This window comes from Somniosus microcephalus, chromosome 6, assembly GCF_052327205.1.
Source record: "Somniosus microcephalus isolate GS21.2 chromosome 6, FLI_Smic_1.0, whole genome shotgun sequence".
Taxonomy (NCBI): domain Eukaryota; kingdom Metazoa; phylum Chordata; class Chondrichthyes; order Squaliformes; family Somniosidae; genus Somniosus; species Somniosus microcephalus.
In genome coordinates, this window is record NC_140992.1 from 31627223 (window position 1) to 31643440 (window position 16218).

A 16218-nucleotide genomic window follows, 5' to 3' on the forward strand; every position below is an offset into this window, starting at 1 on the left:
GCTGTTATTTCAGCTTTCCAGCATCCGCAATATTTTGCTATTGTATTAGTGGTTATGTTACTGGACTAGTTAAACCAGACGCTTGGACTAATGATCCAGAGACTATGCGTTCAAATCCCGCCACGGCAGCTGGGGAATTTAAATTTAGTTAATTAAATAAATCTGGAATTAAAAAGCTAGTATCAGAAACAGTGACCATGACCATGAATCTATCGGATTGCCGTAAAACCCCATCTGGTTCACCAATGTTCTTTAGGGAAGGAAATCTGCCGTCCTTACCTGGTCTGGCCTGTATGTGACTCCAGACCCACAGCAAGTGTGGTTGACTCTTAACTGCCCTCTGAAATGGCCTAGCAAGACACTCACCACCAACTTCTCAAGGGCAATTAGGGAGGGTCTTGCCAGTGATGCCAACATCCCATGAATAAATTTTAAAAAGTGTAAAAAAAAACCTCGAGCTGTATGTATCAGAAACTATTTAAATGTAAAAATACAAAATTTGCAATGTAACTAGATGAAGTGCCCTAGATTACTATGTAATGTATTTATGCTGTATTGCACTGAATTGTGCAATGTACCATTACAAATTTTTATGAATAAAATATATTTTTGAAAAAACAAACTGCACCACTAGCATTGAATCCAAATCCTCTGTAGACCCATTTAATTACTTTCTGAAATGATTATTCTCAGTTCTCCATTTTTACATAATTTCCAAAAAAGCAATCGCAGCGCACTAGCAGTCAAAATAAATTGACCAGTGATTTACCCGAGAGCATCTGATGATACCTTTAAATTTTGCTAGAAGTGGCACCCTCCTGGCTATTCCCACCCATGATTTCAGTGACTGTTTTAGAATTGACAAATAGGATGCCAGAGATGATTAAAGTGGCATTTGGATGCTTAAACAAGGGCAGGACCCTAACTTGTATACTAAAATAGGCGTCCACCGATTTCAGGCGCGCATGCTGGACATCTAAAAGGTCCTACCCAAAGGTAAATTTTCAACGTGGAATGGGCATGCAAGCTCGCAACCTTATTTTCGGGGTCATACTGCTCATTTTTTTAAACTTTGGGCACCTTACTATAGGAAAGATGTCAAGGCAATGCAAATTCATTAAGATGATACTAGGGATGAAAAGCTTTTGTTATGAGGAAAAAATTGGGTTCTTTTCATTAGAATTGAGGAAGGGGAAGTGCAACGAGACCTGGGTGTCCTTGTGCACCAGTTGCTGAAGGTAAGCATGCAGGTGCAGCAGGCGGTTAAGAAGGCAAATGGTATGTTGGCCTTCGTAGCGAGAGGGTTTGAGTACAAGAACAAGGATGTCTTGCTGCAGTTCTACAGGGCCTTGGTGAGACCACACCTTGAGTATTGTGTGCAGTTTTGGTCGCCTTATCTGAGGAAGGATGTTCTTGCCATGGAGGAAGTGCAGCAGAGATTCACCAGACTGATACCTGGGATGGCAGGAATGACATATGAGGAGAGATTGGGTCGATTGGGCTTATACTCGCTGGAGTTTAGAAGAATGAGAGGGGATCTCATTGAAACTTATAAAATTCTAACAGGACTAGACAGACTAGATGCAGGAAGGATGTTCCCGATGGTGGGGGAGTCTAGAACCAGGGGCCACAGTCTAAAGATAAGGGGTAAGCCATTTAGGACAGAGATGAGGAGGAATTTCTTCACCCAGAGAGTGGTGAACCTGTGGAATTCTCTACCACAGAAGGCAGTAGAGGCCAATTCATTAAATATATTCAAAAAGGAGTTAGATATATTTCTTAAGGCTAAAGGAATCAAGGGATATGGGGAGAAGGCAGGGGCAGGGTACTGAGTTTGGATGCTCAGCCATGATCTCATTGAATGGCGGAGCAGGCTCGAGGGGCCGAATGGCCTACTCCTGCTCCTATCTTCTATGTTAAAAGGAAGTCTGATAGAAGTGTTTATGAGGGGTTTTAATAAGGTAAATAGAGAAAAACTATTTCCACTGGTTAGTGGTTCAGTAACTTGAGAGCATAAATTTAAGGTAATTGCCAAAAGGATAAAGGAGTGGTTAGGAGAATTTATTTTTAAGCAGATAGTTGTTAGTACCTGGAATACCCTACCAAGAACAGTGGTCGAAGCATACATAATCGCTTTCAAAAGCAAAGTGGATAAATGTCTGAAAGAGAAAAACTTTAAAGGGTATGGGGAAAGGGCAGAGAAAGGGTCTAAGTGAATAGCTCTTTCAGAGAGTCAGCATAGGCCCAATGGGCTGAATGGTTTCCTACTGTGCTGTATAATTTGATTCTATGGTCACAGTCAGCTAGCTCCTGGTAGTCTAGACTGACACATTCACACGGACTTCCTGGGAAAGCTGATGTCTGCACTGTACCCTGCTTGTTGACTGAGCTTTGGATAATGAACATGTGCAACATGAATAGATGCTAATTAACTCGGCCACTACTTGCCCAGCACTGGCAATGTAGCTTTTTATTATTTGCTAGAGTTGGCAATCTAGTCCACCACGATTCACAGGATCCAGATACAGAGTAAATACTAACACGGGAATGGTCCTAGGTAGGGTAGTGGAGACCAGAACACTGAAATAATTCAAGAGGTGCTGAGATGAACATAAGAACATAAGAAATAGGAGCAGAGTAGGCCATTCGGCCCCTCGAGCCTGCTCTGCCATTCAATAAGATCATGGCTGATCTGATCTTGGCCTCAACTCCACTTTCCTGCCCACTCCCCATAACCCTTGACTCCCCTGTTTTTCAAAATTCTGTCTATCTCCGCCTTGAATACATTCAATGACTCAATCTCCACAGCTCTCTGGGGTAGAGAATTCCAAAGATTCACGGCCCTGAGAGAGAAGAAATTCCTCCTCACCTCCGTTTTAAATGGGTGACCTCTTATTCTGAAACTATGCCCCTTAGTTCTAGATTCCCCCATCCTCTCAGCATCTACCCTGTCAAGCCTCCTCAGAATCTTATATGTTTCAATAAGATCACCTCTCATTCTTCTAAACTCCAATGAGTATAGGCCCAACCTGCTCAACCTTTCCTCATAAGACAACCCCTTCAACTCAGGAATCAACCTAGTGAACTTTCTCTGAACTGCCTCCAATGCAAGTGTATTCTTCCTTAAATAAGGAGACCAAAACTGTACACAGCACTCCAGGTGTGGTCTCACCAATGCCCTGTACAGTTGTAGCAAGACTTCCCTACTTTTATAATCCATCCCCCTTGCAATAAAGGCCAACATTCCATTTGCCTTCCTAATTACTTGCTGCACCTGCAAACTAACCTTTGTGTTTCATGCACGAGGACACCCAGATCCCCTTCCGGCGGAGGCGGAGGTCCCCAGTGGAGGGCTCTCTATGTGGGAGTCCTCCCTTGTTCTATTGGGGACTTGGCCTGGAGGGTGTTGCACGGAGCAGTCCCGTGCAATATATTTTTAAGTAGGTTCACGGACTCCCAGACCGCCTGATTGTTCTGCGGCCTGGAGGAGTCCGTTTTTCACACATATGTAGAATGTGAGAGGTTGCAGCCCCTCTTCCATTATTTGAAGGGGCTGCTCCTCGATTTTTGGTTGCACTTCAGTCCCACGCTCTTGATCTACGGTCACCCGGTGCGGAGGGGAGCGGGCAGGTTGGAGGACCTCCTCGTGGGTCTACTCCTGGGCCTGGCTAAAAAAGCCATCAATTGGTCCAGGCAGCGGGCGGTCGAGGGGGTCGTCCAGCCAGATTGCCTCCCTCTCTTCCGCGGCCATGTTCGCGCCCGGGTGGCCCTGGAGATGGAGCACGTGGTGTCCGCCGGCGCGCTCGAGCACTTCCGTGACCGGTGGGCGCCGCGGGGACTGGAGTGCATAATTGGATTGGACAACCAAATTTTAATTTGATTTGCTAAGGTTTATTTAAAGTTTTAGAGGTTTATTTACAGTTTATTTGTTTAATTTACTTGGTCCATTAAAAGAGGGACACCCAGATCCCTCTGTACTGCAGCATTCCATAGTCTCTCTCTATTTAAATAATATTTTGCTTTTTTATTCTTCTGACCAAAGTGGATAACCTCACATTTTCCCACATTATACTCCATCTGCCAAATTTTTGCCCGCTCACTTAACCCATTTTAGACTCTTGGGCCCCGATTTTCCCGAAGGTGCGGGGAATTGTCGGGTTCCGACCTGAATCTAAATGGGTCAGCCAGCTGCACGCAATTTTCCCTCAAGTGGCCAATTAATTTCCAGCGTGTGGGCACCCTTGCTAATTGTCCATTTCCAGTCAGAAAGCCCCACAGTATGATGTCATCATTTGTGGTGCTTTTAAAGTGTCCAGCAAGCTTTTCAACCTCTGCAGGTTTCCCAACCAGACTTGCAGAATGGCAGAGGAGCCTGCACCAGTTGCTGCCAGTGGCAGAGGCCGAGCTGCCGCCAAGTTTGACGAAACGTCACTCCAGACATTGGTGGATGGGGTAAGGGCCCACAGGGAGGTCCTCTTCCCTAGCTCAGGGAGGAAGAGGCCTCCCAAAGAGACCAGGGCTGCCTGGATGGAGGTGGTTGCAGAGGTCAACTCTCAGGGAGTCACCCGACGGACCTGGATACAGTGCAGGAAGCGCTTCCATGACCTTCACCGTACGGGAAAAGTAAGTATGAAGTTTCCGTCACCCTCAACCTGATCCCCATTGCCTTTCCCCAACAGCACTCAGCTTCAGCAATCTCTTCCTCCACATCCCACTTCACAGTCACATCCATGCACCCTTACCCATTCCCTCTCTCTCCATGCTCACATTACTATTCCACCATGCAGCCCTCACAGCCTCTCATCCTGATGCTTGGAACACAACTGACAACACACAGGGAGGGCCCTTGGTCTTGCAGCCTCACACCATCTTTGTCTCCTTCTAAGTATCTATGCTATGCAATCTCTACACTCACTCCTGCACTCTCGCTCAAACTCCACTCGTCTCCCTCATTGCAGGAAAAGAGAGCTCACAATAGGAGAGAGCGTGCGAGGACTGGAGGAGGACCACCCTCAATCGCCCACCTGAGCCCCTGGGAGGAAGCAGTGATGGAGATTGCTGGGGGTGACGTGGCTGCGGAAGCTGGGGCAGGAGAGACAGGAGCAAGCCCGCAAGCTGGTGACAGAATAGTTTCCCATCTGTCTCATTGACATAGTGTGAGTCGCTGATATGAATCTGAAACTGCATCATTTGGAATTATGAGCATATGCCAAATCCAATGTGCAAGTAGCCTTGGCATCACATCTCTAACTCTTTCCTTTACTCCCCCACAGGCCCCCGTCCCCACTGCTGAGGAGGAAGAGGCTTTGCAGCCAGACTCCTCAGGAAGCTCCAGCCTCTGAGGGCGCAGCGTCAGCAGAAGTAAGTGCACCCAGCACCAGCGCAGACACTCACACCTCAGGGGGGCCTTCGGGACATAGAGTAGTGTTGTCATCTGGTGTTTCACAGCTCACAAGTGAGCATCAGCAGATTGTGGAGACAGGGACAGCAGTGGAGAGTCCTCGTCGGAGGACGCAGGCCTCTGCCAGCTCGGCTCAGCTGCATGTCGACCCTATGCCTCTGGGTCCATCTGCAAGAGAGGAGGTGAAGGATCTCCATGCACAGATGCAGGAGTCTCTGGCAGGTTTTGTCTCCAGGGTCGCTGCGAGTGTGGAGCGAAAGGAGGAGTCCATGGCGAGCATGAGCACAGCCTTATTGGAGTCATTGGCGCATGAAAGCATCACCACGGAGAGGAGGGCTGCGGCCGAGGAGAGGAGGGCTGCGGCCGAGGAGAGCAGGGCTGCGGTCATGGAGGAGCTTAGTCGCCAGGTTATCGAAAACATGGTGAATGCTCAGAATAGAATGACATCTCTTGAGGACTGATGGGCATCTATTGAGCACCGAAACCAGACCTTCATGGAAGTCCCTCTGAGCATAACTTCCAGTGCAGAGACGGGTCCCCATGGCCCCCCTGATGTGCAGCAAGGTGCTCTCCAGCCACTTGCAGGCACTGAGGGGGAGCTGACCCATGAGAGGGAGGTTGTTGGCACACCTCAAGGAAGTGGGGGCTCTTCTCCACGTGCTCTCACTTCCATGCCACTTCAGAGCCCTTGGTCAGAGCCCCGCCGGAGTCCACACCCACGTGAGATAGGAGTCTCAACCCCTGCATAGCCGCAGGAGCAGCAGACTGCTGGCGAGCCCTCACAGGCTCGCCACCCCAGAGGACACCCGCCAAAGGTGTCGAGACAGGAGCAGCAGCAAAATGAGCAAGGGGCCTCCAAAGCTGCTGAAGCCACAGGGGTACCACTATGTAGGAGCATGCGTAAGAGAAAAATAAAGCACCACTAATCACAAGGGTAGTCACTTGGGTGAGAAGTCTTGTATATAGTTTTAATGCCATCACTTTGTTGTACATAAAAAATCTGGTGGCAACTGCTGGAGTTGTGGCGTCTGTCGTTTGGCAAATGGGGCTTTCACATTGAGGCCTTAGGATTACTTGCAGATGTCAGCAAGCTGGTCCAATAGGTAGAAATGCGCAGGGATGGGCTACTGTCCATGGTCAGTTAAGAAGCAGCGAGGCTACAGTGTTTGAGGTACCAGGCTACGCAAATCTGCCCAGGATGAGTGCGTTCCTTGCATTGCGCCCAGCAATGTTCTCGCGCACTGGTGCTGCTGGTTGATGGGCCTCTGCAGGATGCTCGTTTCTGTCCTCCTCCTCCTCCTCCTCAGCATCATCCTCATCCGAGGTGGCTCTGTGAAGAGCCTCTTGGTCCTGCGGAATCGGCAAGCCACTACGTTGTGCCATGTTGTGAAGCACACCGCATACCACAACGATTTTGGAGACCCTGGCTGATGAGTACTGTAGGGCTCCACCTGATCTATCGAGGCATCTGAAGCGCATCTTTAGCAATCCGATGGCTTGCTCGATAATGCATCTGGCTGGAGTTGTAGCGCTCCTCAGCTTCGTTGGCTGGTCTCCTCACCGGCGTCATTAGCCAAGTCTGCAGGGGATATCCCTTGTCTCCAAGTAGCCATCCCTGAAGTTCATTTGGTGGACTGAATAGCGGAGGCACAGTAGACTGGCGCAGTATGAGGGAGTCATGGCAGCTGCCAGGGTACTTGGCACAAACGTGCAAAATCTTCTTCTTGTGGTCACACAACAGCTGAACGTTAAGGGAGTGGGAAGCCCTTGCGGTTGACAAAAACTCCTGGATTGCGATGGGGTGCCCTAAGGGCCACGTGTGCAGTCAATGACGCCCTGCACCCTTGGAAAGTCTGCCAGCTGAGCTAATCCACGCGCTCACGCCCTCACACTTGTGCGATTCCGGGTGAAATGGATGTGATTGTGTGCAAGGGCAAAGAGGCCATCGGTGACCTGTTTGATGCAAGTGTGTGCGGCCGCCTGGGAGATGCCGCTGATGTCTGCTTCTGATCCCTGGAAGGAGCCTGAGGCATAAAAGTTGAGTGCAGTGGTGACTTTGATGGCCACTGGTAAGGAGTGTCGACCTGGTGCTCTGGGCTCCAGGTCTTGCTGTAGCATTGCGCAGATGTCAGTCACTATCTCTCACGAAAGTCGGAGCCGCCTTTGGCACTGCTGCTCAGTCATGTTGAGGTAGCTCACCCTGTGTCTGTAGACCCTGTTTGGGGGGTATCTCCTGCGCCCGACGGCCTTCCATGCGCTGGCCCCTTCTGGCCTGTGCTGCCTCAGGTGGCTGAGCCGCAGCCTGTCGCTCTTGCTGCTGCTGTTGCTGGATCTGCTGTTGTTGCTGGATTTGCTGCAGCCTCCTCTGCTGTTGGAGATCCTCTAATGCCAAGAAGGGAAGGAACAAAAGGCCTCCCATGCTTCTGGCAGATGCCTCCGTTGAGGAGGCACTGAGTTAGGGTGCTGAGAGGGGCTTCCCAGGAGCTCACACTGGAGAAGTGTGTGAGGCTCCAACCTTCCACAGCTGTGCCTAAGCCTTCAACAAGTTCCCCGAAGTCTTGAGCAACAAGGTCCTGCAGCCTACAAATGCTGGCTGATTAAATCTCTTCATGCCTGATTGACCTGCAGCTGAAAGCAAGCAAGCCGATATTGTTCACGCCAGGTTTCATCAGCGGTGTTCCCACCAGGCGTGGTTTACATGGGGAAAGGCTGAAAATTCCAAGGGCCCCTGAAAATAGGATTAAACATGCCAATTAGTGATCATTAGGCTCCCGCCGACCATTCCCGCCTGCTGCGAGCGGGACTGATTCGGGTCGCGCTGAAACACGGGGGCGAAAGTCGGGCGGGGCGGGGAATCAGGCGGGGGGGGGTCGCGACCCCCTATTTCTGTGATTTTCAGCCCCCGCCCGCCTGAAACCCCGCCCGACGACTCCAGGAAAATCGGAGCCTTGGTGTCCTTCTCACAACTTGCTTTCCCACCTATTTTTGTATCGACAGCAAATTTGGCAACACTACACTTGGTCCCTTCATCCAAGTCATTAATGTAGATTGTAAATAGTTGAGGGCCCAGCACTGATCCCTGTGGCACCCCACTAGTTACAGTTTGCCAACTGGAAAATGACCCATTTATCCCGACTCTCTGTTTCCTGTGAGTTAGCCAATCCTCTATCCATGCTAATATATTACCCCCAACACTGTGAGCTCTTATCTTGTGCAGTAACCTTTTATGTGGCACCTTATCGAATGCCTTCTGGAAATCCAAATGCACTACATCTACTGGTTCCCCTTTATCTACCCTGCTCATTACATTATCAAAGAACTCTAGTAAATTTGTCAAACACGATTTCCCTTTCATAAAACCATGTTGACTCTGCTTGATTGTATTATGATTTTCTAAATGTACTGCCACTACTTCCTTAATAATGGATTTCAGCATTTTCCCAATGACAGATGTTAGGCTAACTGACCTATAGTTTCCTGCTTTCTGTTTCCCTCCTTTCTTGAATAGGGGTGTTATATTTGACGTTTTCCAATCCACTGGGACCTTTCCAGAATCCAGGGAATTTTGGTAGATTACAACCAACGCATCCACTATCTCTGCAGCCACTTCTTTTAAGACCCTAGGATGCAGGCCATCAGGTCTAGGGGACCTGTCAGCCTTTAGTCCCATTAGTTTGCCAAGTACTTTTTCTCTAGTGATAGTGATAGTTTTAAGTGACCCCCTCCCTTTTGCCCCTTGATTATCTATTATTATTGGGATGCTTTTAGTGTCTTCTACCTTGAAGACAGATACAAAATATTTGTTCAAAGTCTCTGCCATTTCCCTGTTTCCCATTATTAATTCCCCAGTCTCATCCTCTAAGGAATCAATGTTTACTTCCGTTTTATATACCTGTAGAAGCTCTTACTGTCTTTTTTTATATTTCTTGCTAGTTTACTCTCATAATCTATCTTCTCCCTCTTTTATATTTTTTTAGTCATCCTTTGCTGGTTTCTAAAAATTTCCCAATCCTCTGGCCTACCACTAATCTTCGCAACATTGTATGTCTTTTCTTTCAATTTGATACCATCCTTAACTTCCTTAGTTAGCCACGGATGGTTCATCCTTCTCATAGAGTCTTTCCTTCTCATTGGAATACAGGGAACTTTCTGGTATCCGGCACGGACGGGACCGACGTGTTGCCGGTTCATCAACAATTCCGGATAACCGAACGCTATAGTAAAAGATTCAGAGCTCTGTATAAAGCAACAAACCCTGTTGCTTCCAGCTTCAAAACAATCGGCACAAGTTGCAAGCGTCTCTGTAGCTCAGCAACAGCTGCAGCTACACCCTTGCACAGCAACAAATCAATTAAAAAAAACTAAAAGTAAAAAAAGTTACCTGAACCGACTCCTGAATTTTGCCAGTGGATAGAGCGTTCCGGTTATTTAGGGGCCGGTTAATCGAAAGTTTCCTGTATACCTTTGCTGAGAGTTATGAAATACCTCCTTAAATGTCTGCCACTGCCATCTTACCCTTTAACCTTTTTTCCCAGTCCACTTTGGCCAACTCTGTCTTCATACCTTTGTAATCGCCTTAGTGATCATTGTACCATTAAAAAAATTGCCATAAAATCAAACAAAAGTTTGAATTAATTATAGCATTTTGTAGTTACTTGATTAAAAGGGGGTGCTGAAGGTTTCTTTAAAAGGATGAGCTACATGAGCCAAATGGCTTCCCTCATCTTTGTGATCTTTGTACCATTAAAAAAAATTGCCATAAAATCAAACAAAAGTTTGAATTAATTATAGAACTTTGTAGTTACTTGATTAAAAGGGGGCCCTGATGGTGAAACTCTCTGCTTAACACAAAAGCCTGTATGTATAATTATCCCTATTAGACGACACAAACAAGTAGCAGCAAAATAGTGAACTCTAACAGCAGACCAAGCTCATGGTTATTACATCCTTCAGGTTAAAAATCACACTTTCCCGAGCAGGGCACATTTGTCTCTTTATGGTCATTCTTCCACCTCCTGCTAAAGCAACCCTGACTGGGAATAAGCCTCAAAAGGTTCAGGGTTGATGAGAACCAGCAACAGACTGTTCTGCTGGCTTGGAGACTCCAAAGATCCTTGGAGGCTAAAGGAAACCAACAACAATTTACAGAAACATCAATATGTTGGGCATTTCCTCCATCTTCTAATTAACAACTAAAAAAAATGATGAAACAGCATCTGTTGCGAGGAGCAAGTCCTTCAACTTTCTCAATCCATTATCCTGGAAAACCAACGGTACACATTGGCAACTAAAATACAGCCTTGTGACTGCAAGGGTGGTTCTTGCAATTTGCTGGAACTTCAGGATTTTTTTCACAATCAGATTCATCATTGGCAGGATCAGGCTGTGATCTCCTGATTATCAAAAGCTTTTCTATAACTCACTATCTAAGCTTACACATGCAGAATGACCACTTAGGGAAGGTATCACAAAGTCTCCTACAACACTTTACCATAACATGCACCACCAACTTCAGGAGAGGAGGGGGTGGGAGAAAAGGAGAGGAAATTGGAAAGAATACAAAAGTTGTTGTTATAAAAATTCTGTGTGACACTAGTAGAATCTTACGTCTGATTTTAGAAACAATACTTGCACTACGGAATGTGAAAATTATCACATGAGATCACTGCCACGCAATAACAGATCAGTTGGTCCCAGTGTAAGGTTCTCATTGGTAGATCCAAACACCAGCATATTTTATTCTCATACAAAATACATTCTTTTGTAACACAGTCCACCCTATGTGCAATCCTACATTTGATATATTCCTGTCCATGACTATTCTGTATGTAACATATACCTATGAGAGTGGGAGTGGGCCTTTGGCATAGCGGTAGCATCCCCGCCGCTGGGCCAGAAGACGTAGGGTTTCGAACCCCGCTCCAGACAGTCCCGGCAAGTGGAGTTGGAGCTCCGGCTCTAAATTCTGGGTTGACATCCAGCGGGATACTTGCGTCCGTGGGTGTGGGTGGCCCACCCCTCGTATGGGTTGTGGGAGCCCGTAAAACCCTCCCGCCATAGGACTAACCACCCTAATGGCTGGTACGAAGATGGTTACGGTCACGGAAGGAGCGTTAATCGCAGCCAGAAATCCTTCCACCACTTCATACAGTTCCCCAAAGGGAACAGTGTGAAGACACGTATGACGACGACCTATGAGAGTACGCCATCATACCGCCTTTGAAATTGACCACAAGTTTGGGATTTCCACACGCGCTTGCGCTAAATCTCGAACTTGCGGTCCGCACTGCCTTGGAAAACCCAATTGCTGATGCAGAGTTGGGCTAATTACCCAGCAATTACATATGCAAATTTTACGGTTGATGCAAAATGGCGCAGGGCCTGTTTGCATCAGTGTAAGGGGATTAGATAGAAACAGTTACTCATTCTATTAGCTCCGGAATGTGATGTAATGAATTGTAAAACTGCCTGAAACACCTCCAATGATTAATGGACAGAGTTTTCAGATTGGGCCCTGTTGTATTTATGTTTGTATCACCAGTCCATTTTATTTTATATGAAATTTCACAGAGCTTCAATGATTTATCAGAATTCTAATTCCTAAATTAGATTTAAGAATTAATTCCCAAATAATTTTTTTTTGGTGGGTCTGTGTGAGAGAGACAGAGACAGCGGGTCATTTTGGAACTATTTATTCTCCTAGTCCTTATAATTATTCTGAAAATACATTGGGTGAAATGCAATATAAAGAAAGTTATCAGTATTGGAGGTAGACACTTTCCCTTCGGTGTACTGATTGGAGCACCAGATCCACATGATCCCAGGTATGCCTCCGCACACGCTGCGACCCTGGGAACCATGGGCCATTACGCTGCCCTCGAGTACGCAGCATCAGAGAGCAAGTTCATGGAGGGGGGTCCCCATCAGGTAAGTTCCTATTCTTTTCATAGGTCGGCAGCGTACTCCATAGCTATGCCATTGACTGCAATTTCTGGGCCTAAGTGTCTGTACTTAACTGTGAGCACTGCTTAAATAACCTAATGATGTTAATAATTCAATACAGTGAGTTAGAACTATGAGACCTGTAGAGTTCACCGTAAACACAACTGCATTACAATGTTACTTAAAAAAAAGTCCCTGAGCTTAATCGTTGAGCTAATATTTAACTACAACATTTTAAAAATCAATCACCCGAAATGGTTGTAATTCATTAGTCTCAGAGGTCCAGTTGCCTTTTACTGCTGTATTTGCAAGAGATCGGGAATGCCTTGCTTCACATTGTTTAATGGCTCTTGTCTCCTGGCTTTGACCATTTTGGCTATTATCCTGAACATGATACCTCTAATTGTGGACTACTACGATGGCCAGTTGTTTCAGAACTCCATATCATGTTATGAATGGTGGCTACCTGGTATTTTTGGAGGTGGGATCTTGGTAAGGCATTGCACAGCAGAGCAAGAAATGGAATCTTCTTGCAGGGTTTTAATAGATTTATGTTTTCTTCCATGGAGCGATTGAATTAGAAATGTTCTAATACTAGACGAGGACTGGGACAAGGACCAGAACCAGTGTAGGTACTTGACTGGGAGTATGGTATATTTAAGAAGCAAGAATACTGCTATTGGATAGTGACTGAACAGTCTTGGATAGTCATTTCATTCTGGAACAAAATGACTTCCAGTGAAAATATCAAGCCAGGTATTCTAGTATCTTATTCAGTTCCAAAGTAGGTGACAATTATATAATTGATACCAGAGGACAAAAAAATGGTGTTATCTAAACAGGGATGCTGTATGTGTGTGTTTTAGTAAAGTATATTTCCAATTGTTTATTGAAAAGAGAAAGTAAAAATAAAACTATGTAAAACAATAAATTACTGCAGATGTTGGAAAGCTGAAACAAAAACAGAAAATCACGCAAACACTTAGCAAGTCAGGCAGCATCTGTAAAGAAAGGATACCTGTTGATGTTTCAGGCATAGACCTTCATATTGTAAAAATAAAAATGTTGTAGTCTTGTGAAAATGGTAATTAGAAATCAGCCCTAAAGACAGGGAACCTGGGTCCATCCGCATGGGTACTTGAGGCATGAGGCAACAGTGTTGTAAAGACTCTGGTTCTAGCAACAGGACATATCTATAGGGGCCACAGTCCAATCAAATTTAGCACTTTGTATCCTTAGATATCTTGGAAAGCAACATTTAGTTAGAAAATGTTTTAACTTTAATTTGCAGCATAATTATGTTGAAACATTTCTCCCATATTACCATGTGGCTAAAATTGATTGCAGCAAATAGATAAGGAGGTAAAAACAAAATTGAAAATTCAATCATCTCCACACCCACTCAAATTATTTTTACCCCACTTCTGCCTCAATGCCAGGGCTATGTCTGTCTACTTTCTGTTCAATCAGAATCTGTTTATTCCTGTTGAATGTTTTTATGGCAGTCTGTTCCACAAATTAGTAATTCCAAAATAGTTATTTCTGAACACCTATTTGTTTTGGCTCCCATTTGATGCAGGTTATTCCAGCTGTATCCATGTCTTTGGCAGCACGGAGGGGACAAAAATGCAATAACAGAACAGGGGTAGGTGCAAAAATGAGCTCAAACCACTCAGTCAATATTGAATCAATAACTTAATTGAATTTTCTTTCTAACCTTGATAACAAAAAAACCCTGCATTCATTCCATAAACATTTTATTCTTACCATTCTGTGTTCTGACTTTCAGCTCCTGCTGTTGGCACTTCTCAGTCTGATCAGTGTTGTTGGAGCCCTGTACTGTACATTGGTCTCACTTCATTCCCTTGTCCAGGGACCACTCATCTGCGATACAACAAGCCACAGTCTGGAAAACTGCAACTTCTCAATAGAAGACATAAAGCAAGTAAACTTTTGTTAGTTATTATAACAACTGATCAACCAAATATTGGTACAAGGACACCTGCACAGCACAATGGTACACTACACTGCAACAGAACAGTGACACTGCATAAACAACTCTTAGTCCAGTGTTCTCCACAACCTGTACCGCACAACTCTTGGTTTACTTGAACTTTTGGCTCTTATGGTTACTTGTGATTTATTATGGTTTTAACATAATTTAAACTAATGAATAATTTGTTCTTTAAAAAAAGTTAAAATTAAGAATGGGGTGTAACAAAGAGTCCAGTTCTGGTTGCCAAGAAACAAACGAGACATTCAAGCACTAGAGCAGTGCAAAGAGCCTCACGACCGATTGTGTGACTGTCCCCAACATGAGAAAGAGAGAAACATATAGCGAAGGTGCGTGAGCTGATTTGGGGTATCACCTATTAGCTGGCAGCCTGATAGCAGGTCTCCAACAACACAAGATGAAGGGCTAGTTACTTGGTTTTTGGTTGAGAGAAGAACGTTCTCCGGGACACTAGGAGAACAGCCTGCTCTTCAAATCGTGTCGCGGAATTTTTTATATCCTCCTGAACAGGCAGGATCACAGTTTAGCATCTCCAGAATATGGATACATAACTGTGATGCCTCACAAACTGAATTCCCAATCTGAATTGTGCCACTGCCAAGAGAAAAATTATAACTTAAATTAACAGCAACATTTTTTTTTTAAACGGGTAAACTGTTGTTCTGGGTGGCCCAGCTTGATTTAATCCCTGTACCTATATACCCAGGCGCTTCCCATTAAGGTATGAAAGCAAAATCAGAAGAAGTCCTCCTAGGCTATTCTGTGCACCAGCGACTGACACTGGCAGAGAGACCTGCCCGCATTCTCAGCCCAGTCTATGTTGCACCCTGTGAGAAAAACTAGAGGAAAATACATCAAAACAAATACTGTACATTGTATTAATAAATATCATTTTTTCTAGGTCTCTTTCAAATCTCAAGTTTGATTTGAAGTGGTTTCTGGAAGACAACTGTGGAATTAATCAAACTGCCTTTCAAACTGTACCAACTGATCTACCAGGTACCAATTTTTCCATCGTCCCTATCAATAAATTAACAGTTTCCGGCATGAATGCCGCATCAACTGGTCCCACCTTCGAGGTGGATGCAGCGTTGCAAAAGACGATTCACATTATCACTTTCACCGGACTCTTTTTGGTTGGGATACTAGAAGTGATAGTCAGTGTGCTGCAAATAATCGTTGGAGTTTGCGGCTGTATCTGCGGAACATCCAAGAGGAGGCGCAGTAGACCCGTGTAATGGACCTGCAGTCGGAACATCACTCACTGCCCACAATCACAAAGAAATTCTGCTGTGGGGGGAAAAAAAACTATGGCGTATTTTACTGAATGTACTCTAAACAATGTTTGTGAAAAATTAATTGTACAAAAAAAATCACGATTTGGTGGATTTACTTCCCCTCCATTGAAACATTTTACATACTGAACTGTCGAATGAGGATCATTGTTACAACCGTATCTAATTGTTTGTATGTAAGCTTACACCATTCATATATAAGTGTCGACCCCAGAACAATCTCTAACACGAGCTTTATTATTGCATTGTATGAAAATTATTAAATATATATATTGTAGCCTCTGTTGGCAGAAATCGGTTGTGGTGGTTTTTCACATACTGTTTTCCTAAAGCAGAATAAAGCACCGGATTTAACATCTGTTACTTATAACTGAATACAATTTCTTAAATCCCTACTGTGGTATTATAACCTAGAGTTTCAATAAGCAGACACAGGATTACAATAGACAGTATTATACTAACAACCTTATTATTGCGATGTGGTCTCTACATTGGGGAGACCAAGCGCAAATTGGGTGACCGCTTTTGGAACACCTCCGGTCAGTCTGTAAGGGTGACCCCGAGCT

General features: G+C 45.2%; 2 protein-coding genes across 2 annotated transcripts in view; one reads left to right on the forward strand and one right to left on the reverse strand.

Annotated features, from left to right (window-relative positions):
• The window catches only part of agfg1a (ArfGAP with FG repeats 1a), a 100560-nt gene extending 86365 nt beyond the window's left edge, over positions 1-14195 (reverse strand). Inside the window, exon 1 of the mRNA XM_085989946.1 lies at positions 14111-14195. The gene's annotated coding sequence lies outside the window, so the exon portion shown is untranslated. The remainder of the gene's footprint in view (positions 1-14110) is intronic.
• On the forward strand, positions 12599-16010 carry LOC147115583 (transmembrane 4 L6 family member 20-like). Its single transcript, XM_085989951.1, has 4 exons — positions 12599-12835; positions 13923-13988; positions 14133-14284; positions 15259-16010. Exons 1-4 carry the CDS (start codon positions 12665-12667, stop codon positions 15593-15595), a joined length of 726 nt encoding a protein of 241 aa, XP_085846077.1. The 5' UTR covers positions 12599-12664; the 3' UTR covers positions 15596-16010.
• The last annotated feature ends 208 nt before the right edge of the window (positions 16011-16218 follow it).